At 48.2% G+C, this 19615-nt stretch overlaps 2 protein-coding genes across 3 annotated transcripts; both read left to right on the plus strand.

The window, feature by feature from the left end:
- The first annotated feature begins 1127 nt into the window (after positions 1-1127).
- LOC123044897 (probable inactive purple acid phosphatase 29) lies at positions 1128-3259 on the plus strand. Of its 2 annotated transcripts, none has more exons than XM_044467781.1 (2): positions 1128-1881; positions 2422-3259. In XM_044467781.1, the coding sequence occupies exons 1-2, from the start codon at positions 1743-1745 to the stop codon at positions 2526-2528; spliced, it is 246 nt and encodes an 81-aa protein (XP_044323716.1). In that variant the 5' UTR covers positions 1128-1742; the 3' UTR covers positions 2529-3259. The 2 variants fall into 2 exon arrangements, with proteins under 2 accessions (XP_044323716.1, XP_044323715.1); XM_044467780.1 differs by having other exon boundaries at positions 1130-1881; positions 2419-3259.
- A 5806-nt stretch (positions 3260-9065) lies between these two features.
- On the plus strand, positions 9066-14753 carry LOC123044898 (FT-interacting protein 3). The gene is made up of 2 exons (XM_044467782.1): positions 9066-9318; positions 11367-14753. The coding sequence occupies exon 2, from the start codon at positions 11390-11392 to the stop codon at positions 14474-14476; it is 3087 nt and encodes a 1028-aa protein (XP_044323717.1). The 5' UTR covers positions 9066-9318; positions 11367-11389; the 3' UTR covers positions 14477-14753.
- The last annotated feature ends 4862 nt before the right edge of the window (positions 14754-19615 follow it).

A 19615-nucleotide genomic window follows, 5' to 3' on the forward strand; every position in this document is an offset into this window, starting at 1 on the left:
CCAGTGTCTCCCTGCCGCCAGATAGGAGGTTCTTCTGGGCAACTGGCGGTACGGGGGCACTGTCGGCCTATGAACAGGCTGCTTTGCAGGCTATAAAATTCTTACAGGGACGATGTAAAGCATGTTCCTGTTGATTAGGACGATTCATATACAACTTGGGTCTACATTTTTACTAGCCTGATTAGGGGAGAGAGGGAGGCAGGGAGGTGCCTAGGACGAGTAGGAAGGCTCTGGGAATTTTTTTGCCGATCCTGTGTATGTTCTGTTTTGCCAAGTTAAACGTGTACACTTCATGTCATATAGTAGCATAATAATTGCAGATGATATACTATCGTTGTCATATTATTGAACTTGATATCCTGTTTGAACTAGACAAATAATTTTGACAAGATTTTATCCTGGCGTAAACATGCTGTCATAGTGTCAACATAATAATAGTTTCAAAATTCAACATTATACTCCCTCCGTCCGAAAATACTTGTCATCAAAATGGATAAAAAGAGATGTATCTAAAACTAAAATACATCTAGATACATCCCCTTTTATCCATTTTAATGACATGTATTTCGGGACGGAGGGAGTAGAATATAAAACTAGACAAAGTTATCTCCTTGAAATTATCACATTTCCCTATCCTCAGCTCCTCGCCATGGTAGCTGTTGTAAGTTCTAATCTCATGTTGAACCCATGGTTCACAACTTTTCTTCTCTTTTTTCTTAGAAACTTAAACGGTGATACTCTTTGTTGTAATTTAAAAAGGATGGAAAGGTTGAAAAATTCTATTTTGAGGAATGACGACACCAATTTATGAGTGGAACTATTTGTTGTATGCTTACAATTAAATATCATATTAGATATTTGTTTTTCTTGGAACTATTGACATGTAGTGGAGGCTGCATTTGATTTGCTGGTGTGTTAAGCACATAAATAATTGGTTTCGCCTTTTTCACAAACCAAGCTTAGGCACATAACTAACTTTAGTGTATCCCTCAATGCACATGCATGGGTCACTCTCTATCCTTTTTAACGTAGATAAGTATGGCAATTATACTTGAGGTTGCGGCTCTGCTGCAGATATGCCCATTGCCATTGAGCCTTTCTATCTACTCCCTCTGTTCCGAAATAGTTGTCGTTGGGGAAAACTAGTGTACCGATCGTCACGTTGCGATTTTTCTTCACTTTCCCATTTTGCCCTCCCTCTCGCTCTCTCGCCGACCGCTTGCAGCTCTCACTCTCTCCCTGACCACTCGCTCTCTCTCCCCGACAGCTCTCGCTGTCTCCGACCCCGACCGCTCGCCCTCTCGTCGGCCAGTCGCTCGCCGGCCAGTCGCCACCCTCTCCCTCTCGTCGGTGTCTTCCTCACCGCAGTCTTGCACCTCACCACCCATAACCCTAGCAGCCCGCCTCCCTCTCGTCGGTGAAAGGTGACATTTTTACCAGTTGGGGTGCTCGATTCGTGGCGGCGGTGCTCGATCCGTGGGCGGCGGTACTCGATCCGTGCTGGAGCAGCGGGAGGAGGAGGCCAAGGTGGAGATCGTGGTGCGGGAGGGGGAGCTCGGCGAGACGGCGGCTGGATCTGAAGCGCGGCTGCTCCACCTTCCTCAGGGTGGCGGGGATCTCCGACTCGCTGCAGAGGAGAAGGGCCCGACCGCTGGCGTCATCCGCCGCTTCCTCAGGGTTGGCGGCGGCGGGCTGTGTTCCGGCGGGAGGGCGGCACGTTCAAGGTGCTGCAGGTGGCGGACATGCACTACGCGGACGGGCGGAGCACCGCGTGCGAGGACGTGATGCCCGAGCAGGTCGCCGGCTGCTCCGACCTCAACATCACCGCCTTCCTCTACCGCGTCATCCGCACCGAGGACCCCGACCTCGTCATCTTCACGGGTCCGGCCCCCACCCACCCCCTTCCTCTTCCCTGCTCTGTTATTCTGTTAATACTTCGATTGACTAGTGATTCGTTGGTGCCGCCACTTCTTCCGATTTCGAGTTAAGAATTCAGAAGTGCCATGCAATGGTGGAGTAATCCCCAAAGAAATAAGAAATCAGAAGCATGAGCTGCACTGAAATTGGGTCTAGGTAGTTGCTCATCCGCCGGGGTTTCAGTTAATCGATTGGTCTGTCCATCCAGGACGAAGATGAAATGGTCTGATTGATCACGACTGCCTCCACATGGAGGTAAAACACAAACAGGAAAGATGCAATAGTAGCCGCCTTTGTGATTATCTTCAGGTTACTGTCCTGTTTTCGTCGTCTTGTTTCACGGGCGATCTTGGTGATCTTTCCAAGGCTGATCAATTTCTTCAGAGAAGACGTCCTGGTCAATCACCACATCTGATCAATTTCTGTCTGTGGCGAGAAGAAGTGGTACAACTCCGGCGATCAATTTCTTTGGCGATTAACAGTTTTGATCAATTCAAACAGCAGCACAGGCGGCGCACGGGCGGGGAGGAGCACAGGCTGCTGCTGTTGGTCAGTGCGGGAAGGAGCACGGGCAGAGGTCAATTGGCCGGATCCGGAGCTCCAATGCCTGAATCGAGGAGCTGGAAGGCTGAGGCAGGAGGAGGAGCACAGGCTGCGATGCTGCTGCTGTTGGTCAGTGCGGGGAGGAGCACGGACGGAGGTCAATTGGCCGGATCCGGAGCTCCAGTGCCTGAATCGAGGAGCTGGAAGGCTCAGGCAGGAGGAGGAGCACGGGCGGCGCTGCTGCTGGTCGGTGCAGGGAGGAGCACGGGTGGCGCGGAGGCCAGGAGTCGCGGGCGGCTGGAGGCTGTGGCGGACGGCGAGGGAGTTGCGTATGAGTTTGGGCTCTCAATTGGAGCGGAGGAAGGCGGCCGGCGAGGGAGCTGCGGGCGGATGCCGGAGCTGCAGCAGTGGGGTGGAGCCTGGCGGAGGGGAGGAGCGATGGAGGAAGACGAAGATCCCCGGCGACAAGAATTTCAAATTGAGGGTAGTTTGGTACTTTTTCCTGTTTTCACCTGGTCGGAGAAGTTCCCCAACGACAACTATTTTGGAACAGAGGGAGTATATGTTTCTATAGAGTACTTCGTTTTTGTACTATACGCTTGACAAAATGATTTCCTTATAAGCTGCGATAAGGTGTTTGTAGTTGGTATTTGTACTACAAGCTCAATTTTGTGGTTCATCTCATCTCTGGTTATTTTTTTTATTTATGTAGCATATTATCATTAGCTTATAACTTTGGCAGAGAAGACTATGTTATAACACTAAGATTATCAGGAAAAGATTCAGAGCTTTTGCTGAACCCAGATTGCCACACACATGATGCAAAATTAACAACCAAGACTTTGAAATATGGATGACGGTGTTTATTATGTGCTAGAAATCAAATATGAAAAGGAGAAGATAATGTTTGCGGAAGTGTGTATACTGAACAAGCATCCTGATTGATGTGTTTTTCTGTTATTCCTTGATGTGCTCTCATGCAGCTGTGTCCATATATACTGATTGTTATACTTGTTGTGTGAGTTGCAGGAGAGGGGAGAGACATATGGGTTGGGATTCTTGGTAAACTTTACTTAATTTATTGCAGAAAATGCTCGATAGATCTCATTTATGGATGAGGTTGTGGCAGTAGTTCTCGGGTGTAGTCTCTATCTTGATAAAGCCTTCTATCAGGGCGCATTAGAGGCTGAAGAATAGAAAACATTTGGGGTTTCTGTGGCGTTGAACATTCAGCTTATGTACTACTCCCTCCATTCCTAAATACTTGTCTTTCTAGAGATTTTAACAAGTGACTACATACGGCGCAAAATGAGTGAATCTACACTTTAAAATATGTCTACATACATCCGTATGTTGAGTCCATTTGAAATGCCTAGAAAGACAAGTATTTGGGAACGGAGAGAGTATGTACATGCACGGCCATGCACGACCAGTTCAGTAACTATGGCCTTTTCTACTGTACTGGTTCTGCTACTTTTCACATGCTAACTTCTTTGAAAAGCGCCAACAGTGTGTGCCACATGTAAATAGTCCATGTTACAAAGAACAGAACCAGAAGTGTGGGGATGATGTATCAATGGTCGGTCAGGGAATTCAGTCTCGATGAGCTTATCTAATGACATATGTGAGTTGAGCCTGAGGTCATTTTCAAAGTAACAGAAGTATTTTACTTTCCTTTTCATGTGGGTGGTCGACGGAACATATATGTTTTATCAGATTATGAGAGGACAACAATCATATAAAAGTTATGAACAATCAAAACACTTCTATGAAGCATGTAGTAGACAAATAGTGCTATTGACAGTGGATTTTTTTCGAAAGCACAAATGGTGTTCAGTGGGTCTCTGATGGCGCAACAAGAGATTACTCTCAACGCGACGTGGTCTTCAATGGGATTCTATACTACCAAATTAAAATGTTTACGTACCTGCTTGCCCACAACTAACTAAAATCCATCTCTAATGCAGACCAACATGTGGTTGGATGGTTAGAGGGACTATTGTATCCCTAACCCATCAGAATTTAAGTCCTGGTGCTCGCATTTATTTTAGGATTTCTGGCGATGCGCATTCAGTGAGAGGAGACGTTCCCATCGACGACGAGGTGGCTACGATGACTTTGTAAATTTCAAGATGATATGCCGGTTCTTTTGGAGGTGCTCATGGGGTAGAGTGTGAGTGTGTGCGTTCATAGGGGTAAGTGTATGTGCGTATATATGAGCGCTTGCGTTTGTACTGTGTTAAAAAAATTCATCTATAATGGCGCAACAGGAAATTACTTGAAAATACACATATTTTCAGGTCGATGTGGTCTTCATTGAGATTGTGTACTACCAAATTAAAATGTGTAGGACCTGCTTGCCCACAACGAAATCAATTAAACCATGTTTTCTTTCCAAAACACATGTGGATTCAAGGGCCACAACTAAACCAACTAAGCATAGGTTTAATTTTATATATAACTTTCGACTACCAAACTACAATGGGTGTATACATCGTTTGTCCTTACTAAAGAAAATTATTTTCATCGTGAACATGGGTTTAATGGGTCTTCGCGCCATTTGGCGTACGGGTCAACTAGTTTTATAGAAGAAAGACAAAGAAGCCAACAACACTGAAATACAATGCTAGATAGGCATTAGGGCATTTTCAAGGTGGACCCGCAAATCGCCTGCATCCGTTCGGATCGTGCTGTCCGGACCACGGAAGCCATCCAACGCGGGCATATCGGTCTCAATGCGGTCCGGACGTACTTTTTCCGGCAAACTGAGACAAAGTGGGAGAGCTTTTCGATAGTCCGGACAACAGACGCATAGGACTCCGACACCCTCAGCCCACCTAAAACCCTTCCCGGACCCCGTGCCTCCATCCTCCCTATTTCTCTTCTTCCTTCTTTCTCTCTTACCTTCGCCGCCGCTCCACCACCCTGGCCGCCACGCCACACCCTTGCCGGAATTTTACGTCTCTGTGACCTCTGGCGCTCTAGCAAGGCTCCACCCCGCTTCTTCGCCGTTGTCGTTCAACCCCTGTCCCCCGACCGCCCCGCCAGATACCATATGCTACTACTATATTCACCGTGCCCGGCAACAGTTCAATGAATCGCCGGAGCTAAAAACAGTTTTTCCTTCTTCTTTCTAGCAATGGATTGCGAGTTGGAGTACATATACGAGCAATTTGTTGAGTCATCTGACAGCTCGTCGGATGAGGAGGAGTACTCAGATGAGACGGCGATAATGCAGGCGGTCCTTGAAGTTGCAGAGCGTGCGGAGGAGCATGTTCTCAATTTCAAGGGCTCGATCAAGGGTCATCCAGTGCTCAACCGCAACAGGGCTTCCAACCATTTGACACTGATGGTTGACTACTTCGCCCCTGATGCACTCTTCGCTGACCATTTTCGCCAGCGTAATCGGATGCGCAAGACTGTCTTCGATCGTTTGTGCCATGGGCGTTTGGTCCTATGATGACTACTTCATCCTGAAGAAGGACGCCGTGGGAACGATTGGATTCTCTGGTTACCAGAAGTGCACGACCGCACTCCGGATGCTTGCATATGGCACGCTCGCTAATTCGTGGGACGAGTACCTATGGATGTCTGAGAGCACATGCGGAGATGCCATGGTCATGTTTGCAACTGCCGTGGTCAAGGTGTTCAGACCTCAATACCTGAGAGAACCAACTGTGGCGGACACCAAGAGGCTCTTGGCAATCTCAGAAGCAAGAGGGTGGTCAGGTTTGCTTGGATCTCTTGATTGCATGCATTGGAAATGGAAGAACTGCTTGAAGGCTTTACAAGGGGAATATCAGGGTCATGTTAAGATGCCCACCATAATTCTTGAAGCAGTTGCATCATAATATATTTGGATTTGGCACGCATTCTCTGGCATGCCTGGCTCTCACAACGACATCAATGTGCTGCAACGATCACCATTGCTTGCGAGGCTAACCGAAGGAAAAGCTCCTCCTTACCACTATACCGTCAGTAGACATGAGTACAACATGGGCTACTATCTGGTTGACGGTACCTTCCTCCATGGGCTACCTTTGTCAGCCCCATGTCTAACCTAGTTGGCCAAAAAAGGCTCACTTTGCCCAAAGACAAGAAGCAACTAGAAAGGATGTCGAGGGGGCATTTGGAGTTCTGCAGGTCTGTTTTGCAGTTGTTCATGGACCTGCTAAACAATGGGATCTGGAGACCTTGTGGGAGGTGATGACATGTTGTGTGATCATGCACAACATGATCGTCGAGGATGAGGGTGACGATGCTGCCGCAACTCTAAAATTTGAGAACATGGGTGATCCTATCCAACTTTCAGACCAAAATCCGCTCACATTTTAAGAGTTTATTCAAATGCATCATCAAATTTGGTATCGACCAACTCACGAGCAACCGAAGGAAGAACCGATTGAACATCAGTGGGCGGTTAAAGGGGAAAACAATATTGGGATGTAATATTTGAACTTTCTAAAATTTGAACTACTGCCGCATGCGGCTATTTGAACGTTTGTACCCTATGAATGTAGTCATTTGATCATGCAGACTTGAAAAATGGGAAGACCGGATATATGCGACTGCGGTTGGATGACAACCTCCCACATGCGTGTCCGCGGATTGATTACCCGGCCCACAGACGAATGCGGGAGAAAATTTACCGGTTGCTTGGAGATGCCCTTAGCCGGCCATTTTTCCAAAGGACTACTCCTCATCAGAACCTACTAACAACTGCGGCGGAGCGCCCATGACCGTAAAGCGTTCAACACGAAATAGGCCATGATTAGCAACAACTCTCTATCAATCTCTTAAGAGCATCTCCAATAGATGATGTACATTTTGGTGCTCGAAATCGGTGATGTAAAAATTTGGAGCACCAAAAAGTGCTTTTTACATCTCCGAAAAAGGCTCCACTCCAAGAGATGGTTCAAAACAAAGATGTAAAAGAGGAACTCCAACAGACGGTACAAAACGAAGATGTAAAACCAGCAGCCGGCCGCGCGGTTGCTGTTCAGCCGTTGTACATCCGCGGTTTTGCATTGAAATATCACTTAAATTTTCAAATTAAAGTGCATCATCATCATAGTTTCAAATCCCTAACAAAAGTGCATCATCATCATCATAGTTTCAAATCCCTCTACCAAAAGTGCATCGTCCTAATGAAAGTTTTTCGCCCTACAAATTAAATTACACATGAATATCATTCATACGGGTCATCAACACCACCGTCGTTGTGAATCATGGTACAATCATCATCATCACCGACTTCTTTGTCGATGTTGCGAAGTGGTGAAGTCTCGTTATCGTTTGGTCGCTTCCAACGGATGCATCTTGAGACTTTCTTCCATGCGGTGCATATCAACACATCCTCCACATTCGTATAATTTCCGCTTCTTCCCTTAGCAACAAAGCCCTCATCGTCCATGTCAAGATTGTCATCACAATATTGAGTTTCATATTCTTGTGACACATACTTGTGTGACACATAATCATCATTTGCCACATTTGTCGCGTGCATGAAAGCTTCATCATCAAGACTACAATTGGACGTACAAACATTCAACATCACATTCAATTTGAAACAACAAACGAGAGCACAAAAGATTTTTTTTCCCTTTGCAACATATCATCGAACATGTTGGAGGCGGTGGCCATCGGTGTGGCCACATCTTCCTCCACGGGCGGCGGCGGCGGAGGTCAAGGAACGACTCCTTGGCTACTGGAGGACACCGCCGGCCTTGGTTGCGAATCATCGGCCCGAGCCGCCGCGGCTGCCTTCAAGATTTTGGCCGGCCGAGCCGCACTTTCGGTCGAGTTGCTGCCACGATTAGCCAGTCGTTTGCCTCCGCCTCGTGCCTTCGTCGCCTTTGTAGGAACCGCCGGCGCGGTGACGACCGGCCGGGGTGGCGCGAATCCGGGCCGCCGAGGGGGGGGGCATGGACGCGGTCGCGGAGGGCGAGTTCGTCGCAGCGGCAGCGGTGGCGGCGACGGGGCCCGGACGGGCGGGTCGCGAGCGGGCAGGGAAATGAAATGAACAGGCGGTTGGTGGTTTCGCGGGCGGCCACGATTTTACATCAGATGTATGTTGTATTTTACATCTCCGGAAGGCGGCGATGTAATTTTTTTTTACATATGAATCATTTGTTGGAGCAGCGTCTCTTGCTCTCGAAGCTTTAAAAGTTGGTTATTTTTACATATGAACCGTTTATTGGAGATGCTCTAAAGATTCTCATATGACAATTCAGTACGTTGAAAAATTGGAGTACATCATGGCCAGAGTGGTGCCAAATAAATATGCTGAGATGGTAGTTTCCTTATAAGTTATGTTGCCACATGCATTTTTTTGTAATAACAACAAAATGAGCCTACCCCGCAAAAAAAAATGAGCCTACGAGACGCACGCACCATATATTTTCTTTCTCAGCGGGTATTAAACATTTAAACCATGTCTTGGACACAAAAAAACTATGCGTTGGCCTTTTGCTATCAATCTGTCTCTTTTTTTTGCGGGGGTGCTATCAATCTGTCTTTGACAGTTCACACGCTCCGTTTCCTCCCGTTCCACCCCAATTAAAACATCCGCTAAATTTCTCAAAATAAATAAATTAAAACATCTGCTAATCCAACACGGCAACTGCACCCAACAACCACGCTACCCAGCAGCAGCAGCAGGCCACAAGAAGCACAGCCAAACAATGTGTTTCTCGCACCCAACAACTTGACCCCCTCTTCCTCTCCCTCTCCCTCTCTGTGCGTGTTGACAAGTTGTCCGCTGTCCTCGCAGCGAGCAGGCTGGATAGTCCGGCCGCTCCTCTCTTGTTCTTCAAATCAAGGTCGAGCTGCATGCTGCCTGCCTGAACAACATCAAAGGTCACTACTTGCTCCGTCTCTAATTTGCAAAGCTTTGTCTCTCTCGTCAGTTTCCTGTGGTGTCTTTGGCCATGATGGATGATAGATAGGTCAAGCTTAGTCTGCTCCCTTCTCTTCTTCGCTAATTCTTTATTGGATTTGCTCAAGTTTGACTGCTGATGAGTTTTGGTCGCCATATCTGGATCCAAAACTTGAGTCCCATTTCTACTGTTATTATTGTGTGAGCCATGGTTGTTTAGGGATGAGAAATTGACTTGTCACAAAACCATCTGGGTTGCGGATTCACCATCACAACTGGTTTGCGCCCTATTTGTTACTACTAGTATATAGTCCTATAGATAGAAGCTTGTCCCTAATGTTCTTGTGAAAATCACACACTATAAACAGGCTATCGTGGGGAAACTAAACAAATTCTATTCTAGGTGCAAAAGGAGTCCTAAGTTCTTCTTGTTTCAATTTGGGGCCCTTGATAAAGCTACCTAGTGCGTAATACTTATGATTTTTGTTTTTCTCAATCTAGATCTACTCCCTCGTCTGGCATGCTGCTTGTAGGAGTAGTAGTAGTACGGTTTAGCAATTAATGAAGTTGCCGAATTCTCCGGTGATACCAATGGATTTGGTGGTATTCATTGCCTGATTCTGATATCCGTTGGACTCAACATCATGGACAACTTCCCCAAGCTCTCAATGGCCATATCTCATAGCGAAGCCCCATCACCTGCCTACCTTTTGGTCCATGATGTACCCACATCCCATAAGTGTTCAATTGAATAATTCAGATGCTACTTTTCTGACGTGTGACTTGTGCTGCTTTATTTTTGCCTTGGTGCCATCACCTATTCTTGCTGAGTTTGCGTCTTTCAAGCAAACAAACCTTGTGCCTTTTTTATGTATTTTTTTTTTTGCATCTGTTAGGTTCTAAAACTCAATAACCCACATAGGCATAGTAGTCACTTTTTTTTCGAAACAAGGGGAACACCTTCGGCCTCTGCACCGAGTGATGCACAGAGTCATAGGCATAGTAGTCACTATAGGACCTAACCCGTTCCATGTCTGCATACCAGTGCCTCTTCTTTTGGTGCTGTTGATTTGCAATCCTGTGTGGTTGCAGTGGACGTCTCAATCAGAAAGGAAGCGGCCGGTGGCCTCTCGCTATCCCCGCACACATGTCTGGTCTACCACCACTTGCTGCTCATGGCCACACCTTGCTTGTATCACCACATTATTCTTATCCATGCAATTGTCTGGATTTTTTGAATTTAAAAATCTGTGATTAGGTCTACCTCCTCACATGTCATCACCATTCTGCATTGCATGGGAAAGAAACACTTGGTGGGTAAATGATTGCCCCAGTTACAAGCTCCAAAGACTTGAAGCACAATACAATACACCAATCACACACAATAGAGGCAGGATCTACTACATCGGAAGTGCTATGTACCAAATGGGATCTGCAGAAATCAAAAACACTTTCCTTGTTTATACTTTCTGTTGTTGTCAACACTTTCTAGTAAACTTTTAGTGCCCGATATGCTTGTCACGTCCAGCATATTCATGATACCAATCTTTGTTTCCTTGGGACAAAGTATTCATGGGCATCACCACGTACGAACATTTCCTTTTCAACTTTCAGTGTCTGATATCTTCAAACAGACCGCGGATTCCTGCTAGACCAATATTTGATTTGATTTGATTCGATTCCTCGGGACCAAGTATTTTTGGCGAGACCAGTTATTGCAACATTTAGTACTAGTACTAAATACTCTAACTGATACTCCTATATGATTCCGTCCGTGGATTCCTTGGTAGATGGGCCAAAGTAAAAAACTTGTCGGCATAGGCAAGAAAGAATATTTCTCCAACCAACTACTACTTCCAGAGCTTGCACAACTTTCTTCCTTGCTGCAACAGTTGTCCAACCAACTAAACTAATGCCATGTGCATTTTCTCCTTTGCTGTAACAGTTGTCCAACCGGCAGTTACAATCTGTTCAAGTTTTGCATTGACATAGTATTTCTAAATAGTACATATGCTGCTTCTTGTTTCAGAATATCAGTGGTGGCGCGCCATCATGATGAACAATCTAAAGCTTGGCGTCGAGGTTGTCAGTGCTCATGACCTTCTCCCCAAAGAGCAGGGCACAGCCAATGCCTTTGTAGAGGTTGAATTTGATGGCCAGAAGTTTCGCACGGCCATCAAAGACAGCGACATCAACCCTGTGTGGAACGAGCAGTTCTTCTTCAACATATCAGATCCATCTCGTCTCCAAGAAAAAGAGCTCGAGGCGTATGTGTACCATGCAAACCGCGCCAGCAACAACAAGACTTGCCTCGGCAAGGTTCGCATCTCCGGCACATCCTTTGTCAGCCAAGCTGATGCTGCGCCCCTGCATTACCCCCTGGAGAAGCGCACCATCTTATCACGTGCACGTGGTGAGCTTGGCCTCAGAGTTTTCCTTACAGATGATCCGTCTGTGAGGGTGTCTGCTCCAGGTCAGGATTTTGATTTCGCAAGCACGCCCACCACCGCCCAAGAGCAGGCTGTTGCCAATGCTATCCCAAATCCTTTCCAAGACACCAGGATAAATCAAGTCAGACAATTCCAACACTTGCCACGGGAACAGCAGCAGCAGCGTCCACCACCCATGGCCGGGCAGCAATACTACGCACAAGGTCAGGGTTCATATGGAGAGCAGCAACAGAGAAGCTACTCGGCTGCTGCAGGGATGAAAACTGAAGCCCCTCAGCCTCAGGTAGCAAGGATGTATTCCGCAGGTCCACAGCAGCCTGTAGACTTTCAGCTCAAGGAGACAAGCCCAACGCTTGGTGGTGGGCGTATTATTCACGGCCGGGTGATGCCTGGTGAGAAGGCCGGGGCATATGACCTTGTGGAGAAGATGCAAATCCTCTTTGTGCGTGTCGTCAAGGCCCGTGAACTGCCCCACATGGACCTCACTGGGAGTCTTGACCCTTATGTTGAGGTGCACCTTGGCAACTATAAAATGAAAACAAAGTTCTTTGAGAAGAACCAGAGGCCTGAGTGGGATGAGGTGTTTGCCTTCCCTAAAGAAGTAGTGCAGTCATCGACACTTGAAGTTGTTGTCAAGGACAAGGACATCCTTCGGGATGACTATGTCGGTCGGGTGATGCTTGACCTGAATGAGGTACCTGTAAGGGTCCCTCCTGACAGCCCATTGGCGCCAGAGTGGTATCGCCTTATGGGCAAGGATGGGATGAGGGACAGAGGGGAGCTGATGCTTGCAGTCTGGTACGGAACCCAAGCAGATGAATGCTTCCCAAGTGCCATTCATGCAGGAACAACACCAATAGATTCCCATCTTCACAACTATATCCGTGGAAAGGTCTACCCTACACCGAGAATGTGGTACCTCAGGGTCAATGTAATTGAGGCACAGGATATATTCACAATGGAACACCACCACCACATACCTGATGTGTTTGTAAAGGTGAGGCTGGGTCACCAACTGCTCAAGACAAGGCAAGTCCGCTCACCAACCAAGAACTTCATGTGGAATGAAGAAATGATGTTTGTCGCAGCAGAGCCTTTTGAGGATGACTTGATCATACAAGTAGAAAATCGTGTTGCACAGAACAAAGATGAGGTGATTGGTGAAACCATGATACCTCTCGCAAGGATTCAAAAGAGGGCTGACCACAAGGCACTAGTACGACCGTTGTGGTTCGATCTCAGAAGGCCAGGGCTGATTGATGTGAACCAGCTAAAGGAAGACAAATTCTACGCAAAGGTGAACCTTCGTATTTGCCTTGAAGGTGGTTATCATGTGCTTGATGAGTCAACACAGTATTGTAGCGATCTCCGGCCAACAATGAAGCAGTTGTGGAAGCCACCAATTGGGTTGCTTGAAGTTGGGATTCTAAGTGCAAATGGCCTCAACCCAACAAAGACCAGGCAAGAAAGGGGGTCATGTGATCCATATTGTGTTGCCAAGTATGGTCATAAATGGGTGCGGACACGCACAATTGTTGACAACTTGAACCCTCGGTTCAATGAGCAGTATACATGGGATGTCTTTGACCATGGAACGGTACTCACCATTGGTCTGTTTGACAACTGCCACATAGGAGGAGACAACAACAACAACAACAACAACAACAACAATCACAGCCACAGCCACAGCCACAACCAGAGTCATATGGATAAACCCATTGGGAAAGTCCGAATCAGGATCTCAACCCTTGAGACTAGGCGGGTGTACACGCACACATATCCCCTGCTTGTCCTCCACCCATCAGGTGTTAAAAAGATGGGTGAGATCCACCTTGCTATCAGGTTCTCAGTCACATCCCTGCTCAATGTGTTCCTTACATACTCACGTCCTCTCTTGCCCAAGATGCACTACGCCCAGCCACTGTCCATAGTCCAGCAGGAAATGCTACGCCACCAGGCTGTTCAGCTTGTTGCACAGCGCCTGGGGCGCATGGAACCACCAGTTCGCAGGGAAGTTGTCGAGTTCATGTCAGACGCACGCTCCCACCTGTGGAGCATGCGACGAAGCAAAGCAAACTTCTTCCGCCTGATGCAAGTCTTCTCTGGATTCATTGCTGCAGGGAAGTGGTTTGGTGACGTTTGCCAGTGGAAAAACCCAGTCACCTCAGTCTTGGTCCATGTACTCTTCATCATGCTCGTCTTCTATCCAGACCTTATCCTTCCCACCATCTTCCTCTACATGTTCTTGATTGGGCTGTGGAATTATCGGTTCCGGCCACGTGTCCCACCACATATGAACACAAGGATATCCTATGCGGATGTTGCTCATCCAGACGAGCTTGATGAGGAATTTGACACGTTCCCAACCTCCAAGAGCGCCGACCTGATTAGGATGAGGTATGACAGGCTACGACACGTTGCAGGCAGGATACAGACAGTTGTTGGCGACATCGCAACTCAGGGTGAGAGATTGCAGTCACTGCTGAGCTGGAGGGACCCAAGAGCAACAGCCATGTTCTTATTATTTTGCCTCTTCACTGCAATTATACTGTATATTACACCATTTCAAGTGATTTCGCTCTGCCTTGGCTTCTTCTGGATGAGGCACCCACGGTTTCGCCACAAGGTGCCCGCAGCGCCAGTAAACTTCTTCAGGAGGCTACCTGCAAAGACGGACTCGTTGCTGTAAAGGTCCTTGGACATGAGCTACCAATGTTATGTTACACTTCTTTGTATCTATTTACTAGTATGTAAACTAGTACTGTTGTGCAATAGCTTTAGGTAATACTAATATCTATTGTTGTTGTTGTACCATGTGAGACAGCAAAATAAGTCGAGTTGATAATTTTGTGGTTAAAAGTTAGGAGATTCAGACTTTAAAGTTACACCGTACAAATTGTTTATAATATGTTTGTAACTTTGGATCCATAAGAGTTTGTACAACAAGTCAAGCTTCTTGTCCTCAAGCCAGTTCACTGTGATAGTTATAAGAGCCCAGCATTACACTGCAGTCATCAAACTGAAGATTTGAGATTCTCTCTCTGCATGTGAACATTCTTCTACTCCCTCCGTTCCTAAAATATTTGTCTTTCTAAAGATTTCAACAAATGACTACATACGGAGCAAAATGAGTTAATCTACATTCTAAAATATGTCTATATACATCCGTATGTGGTAGTCCATTTGAAATCTCTAAAAAGACAAATATTTAGGAACGGAGGGAGTATGTTAAGTTCAACTAGTAGAATGCCCGTGCGTTGCTACGGGCTACAATGCATACAAATAAATCAAACAAATGATTAAGGCCGAAGCTCCTTTGTTCCTCCTACGTTTGGGCCTTGGGCGTGTACGGATGCCCGACGGGCTCCCCAAAATTTAACCGTCTGGACAGTCCGGGCTCGCTCAAATCCAGACCATATGTGGGGGAGAAATGTGGTTGTCCTGACTATCAGTCAAGTTATCTCCAACACGTAGATCCAACAAAAAAAAAACCACCCCACGACACACCCTTCTCTTTTTCCGCCGTAGAGAGACATTTCTCGTTAGAGCCTAATCCTTTAAAACCGGATAAATCCCACCTCACCTTCATCATGGCGCCCCCTCTCCTTCACCCCGTACTTCCCCACAGACCACCAAGGAGTCCCCCGCCAGCCGCCCCGCTCTCTGCCCTAATCCCCTCCCCCCGTGTTCGAGCCGATCCGCCACCGCCACCGAGGGGAGAAAGTGTGCACCAGTTCTATCTCCACAAGTGCAAAAGCTAATGCAATTTAAGACTCGAGCCCCCAAAATGTACATTTCACTCTTGAAACCACCACACCCCATCATGTTTTTTTTTCATTTCAAGTGCCTCGTTCTCAAATGCACGACCCTAAACAAGATAATGCACTCTATTTGTCCTCATGTTCTCATTCTTCTTACCACTTAAATTGTCTCCGGCCCCAAGTCCAAGTGCCTCCTCAAGTGCACAACCCTGAACACGACAAGGCATTGTATTTCTCCTCCCATGTTCTCATTCTTCTTACCTCTCAAATTATCTCCACTACACACAATGTGTTGTATCTTCTTAACGTCCGCTGAATCTCCATCATGGTTCTCGGCATCAAAGGTTACACATGATGAGCATTTTCTTTTTTATTAATATGATTATTGAGATAGTAAACCAAGCAATAAGAACAAATGACATTGGTAACAACCTTTGTCCAACCAATTTCACAAGATGGCCGTATACTATGTGCCTTCCTTTAACATGGATTGTGAAGAGTTAGATATCTTGCGACAACATTCTTCACTACTTGTTTGGCAGCAATGACCATGGTGAATCAAAGATGGATCATTTCCCACATAAAGGTGACTGAAAGCACAATAAGAAGGTCACTTAATGAGTAGGAGCTAGTATTCCTGCTCCCCCGCTAGGGTTCCCACCCTCGCCACCGCTGGCACCCTCGCCTGCTCCCGCCGCCGTCGCCTGCGCGCCTCCAGGCCCGCCCCGCTCCCCCACTCTCCTCCCACCCCCCACCCCCCCACCCCGCGACGCGCCCGCGCACGCTGGGGGGCAACCTCTGCTGCCGCGGCCCTCGGCCTCGCCTACCTCCCCTTCCCCCGCCGCCGCCGGCGAGCTCCGTCGGGCAAAGCCCGATGGGCGTGGCGGCGGCAGGGCCCTTCTCCTCCCTGCTCGTGGGACGCCGGCGCGGGACGGCCTCCTCGAGCGGCGGCGCTGGACATCGCAGGGTTCAGCGGCACAACGGCGGACTCGCGGGGCGGCCGGCTGGTGGCGGCGCGCCGGCGCCCTGGATCCCGCGCGCAGCGGGGCGGCTGCGGCGCTCCCATCTCGGGAGGTGGCGCGCGGTCAACCTCCCGCTGGATCCGACTGGATCTGGCAGTGGGGGTCGGCCGGCGACGCGTGGCAGCGGTGGCTCCGGCGCTAGGAGCTCACCGGGCGATGCGGGTAGGGCAACGGCCGCCGTGGTCGTTGCTCCGGCCGTGGGCGGCGACGTGTGGAGGTTCGGCGGTGGTGGACTCCTGGTGTCGTGGCGGCTTCATGGTGGCTTGGCGGATCTGCTTGCGGCGGCCGGCTTCTCCGGCGTCGGCTTGTCTGCGATCGGACCGTTTCGGCCTTCACCCCATCTCCTCGGCGCCCGTTCACTACTCCCTTCGAAGGGCTGGCCCTTTCCCAGCCGCAGTCCATCGCTCGTCTCGCGCTCGGTGCAGCAGGACCGAGCTCGTCTCGCGCACAGTGCCGTAGGACCGAGCTCGTCTTGCGCATGATGTAGTAGGACTGACCTTGTCCCCCCCCCCCCACGGTGCTGCAGGACCGAACTCGTCTTGCGCTCGGGCTGCAGGATGGGCCGATGGATGCCAGTGTTGGCCGACCTATTGGGTCTCGACGCTGGGGGTGGACCAGGGGTGCAAAGGCGGGTCCTTTTCAGCTCGTCTCTTTGGTTGGTGTAGCGGCGGGTCTCGAGTGCGGTGGTGTCAAGGTCTTGGATGCCGGGGCGGCGGCCCTGGTGGTGGTAGCACGATGCTCTTGGGCAGAGCCCGTGTCTTGGCGCTGCCCGGTGGCCATGGCCGTGTGGGCGGCGTGGTAGCCGGGGTGTAGCGTTCGATGGCGGTGAGTGTTGGCCGGGGTGAAAACCTGCTCTATCTTCGGATGGACCGACGACGGCGAAGCTCGTTTCCTTCTTGAAGGCGTCGTCGCGGCTCTCACCGCCCGTCGTGCGGCTCCAGAGGAAACTCTGATCCTCGAATCGGGCGGTGGCGGCGCTCCGGTGTCGTATCCTTCCTGAAGGCGCTGCCTTGGAGTCCACGGTTCGTTGTATGCGGCTTCATCTCTTCGTGGTAGTGTGCTATGGGTGGTATTGCTGCGTTGAGCGCTTATGTATCCTGCCTTGGGTGTGTGTGGTGTTGGCGTGCGTTTGTTCCGGATGATGTTGATCTATGCTTTATATATAAAGCGGGGTGAAAGCCTTTTTCGGTAAAGCACAATAAAACATACATTTCGAGAGAAGTGATTAGGTTTGTCACAACTCACATGGTAATGTATTAAGCATCTCACCCTAATATGGATACTGTATGCTAGAACATGCGGAGATTCCAACAATCCTCACTACGCATTCGACAGAGATAACAGAAGTGGATTAAAGACAAATTTAGTAGTTTCTAACATAAGATGACCGACAACACATGAACACCGTACATCTAGAGGTAGCCAAATTAATTAAGAAAGTCATTGGCACTACATTGAGTGTTCACATACATGGAGCAAACAATCTAAAATAATTTTATTAAATTGGAAACCATGTCTGTGTAGCTAAATACACAGGGCGTTGCGTTGCTACAGAATATTAAATAATAATGCTATAGTATTGATTATGAAGTCAATGCATTTTAGTGATATTTACTTACAACATACATTCTTCCCCCTCCTACCCTCGGCCCTACATCACTCCACGACTCCACCTACTAACAACAACAACAACAACAACAACAACAAAGCCTTTAGTCCCAAACAAGTTGGGGTAGGCTAGAGGTGAAACCCATAAGATCTCGCAACCAACTCATGGCTTTGGCACATGGATAGCAAGCTTCCACGCACCCCTGTCCATGGCTAGCTCTTTGGTGATACTCCAATCCTTCAGGTCTCTCTTAACGGACTCCTCCCATGTCAAATTCTGTCTACCCCGCCCTCTCTTGACATTCTCCGTACGCTTTAGCCGTCCACTATGCACTGGAGCTTCTGGAGGCCTGCGCTGAATATGCCCAAACCATCTCAGACGATGTTGGACAAGCTTCTCTTCAATTGGTGCTACCCAACTCTATCTCGTATATCATCATACCGGACTCGATCCTTCCTCGTGTGGCCACACATCCATCTCAACATACGCATCTCCACCACACTTAACTGTTGAACATGTCGCCTTTTAGTCGGCCAACACTCAGCGCCATACAACATTGCGGGTCGAACCGCCGTCCTGTAGAACTTGCCTTTTAGCTTTTGTGGCACTCTCTTGTCACAGAGAATGCCAGAAGCTTGGCGCCACTTCATCCATCCGACTTTGATTCGATGGTTCACATCTTCATCGATACCCCCATCCTCCTGCAACATTGACCCCAAATACCGAAAGGTGTCCTTCTAAGGTACCACCTGGCCATCAAGGCTAACCTCCTCCTCCTCACACCTAGTACTGAAACCGCACATCATGTACTCGGTTTTAGTTCTACTAAGCCTAAACCCTTTCGATTCCAAGGTTTGTCTCCATAACTCTAACTTCCTATTTACCCCCGTCCGACTATCGTCAACTAGCACAACATCATCTGCAAAGAGCATACACCATGGGATATCTCCTTGTATATCCCTTGTGACCTCATCCATCACCAATGCAAAACGATAAGGGTTCATAGCTGACCCCTGATGCAGTCCTATCTTAATCGAGAAGTCATCAGTGTCGACATCACTTGTTCGAACACTTGTCACAACATTATTGTACATGTCCTTGATGAGGGTAATGTACTTTGCTGGGACTTTGTGTTTCTCCAAGGCCCACCACATGACATTCCGCGGTATCTTATCATAGGCCTTCTTCAAGTCAATGAACACCATATGCAAGTCCTTCTTTTGCTCCCTATATCTCTCCATAAGTTGTCGTACCAAGAAAATGGCTTCCATAGTCGACCTCCCAGGCATGAAACCAAACTGATTTTTGGTCACGCTTTTCATTCTTCTTAAGCGGTGCTCAATGACTCTCTCCCATAGCTTCATTGTATGGCTCATCAGCTTAATTCCACGGTAATTAGTACAACTCTGAACATCCCCCTTGTTCTTGAAGATTGG

This window comes from Triticum aestivum, chromosome 2B, assembly GCF_018294505.1.
Source record: "Triticum aestivum cultivar Chinese Spring chromosome 2B, IWGSC CS RefSeq v2.1, whole genome shotgun sequence".
In the NCBI taxonomy this organism is placed as follows: Eukaryota; Viridiplantae; Streptophyta; class Magnoliopsida; order Poales; family Poaceae; genus Triticum; species Triticum aestivum.

Bases quoted from the DNA above. Each gene is read 5' to 3' on its own strand.
- LOC123044897 (XM_044467780.1), top strand. From the start codon at position 1,743: ATGCACTACGCGGACGGGCGGAGCACCGCGTGCGAGGACGTGATGCCC. The intron at 1,882-2,418 runs GTCCGGCCCCCA...CAATTCAAACAG, and splicing joins CGACCTCGTCATCTTCACGG to CAGCACAGGCGGCGCACGGG.
- LOC123044898 (XM_044467782.1), top strand. From the start codon at position 11,390: ATGATGAACAATCTAAAGCTTGGCGTCGAGGTTGTCAGTGCTCATGAC.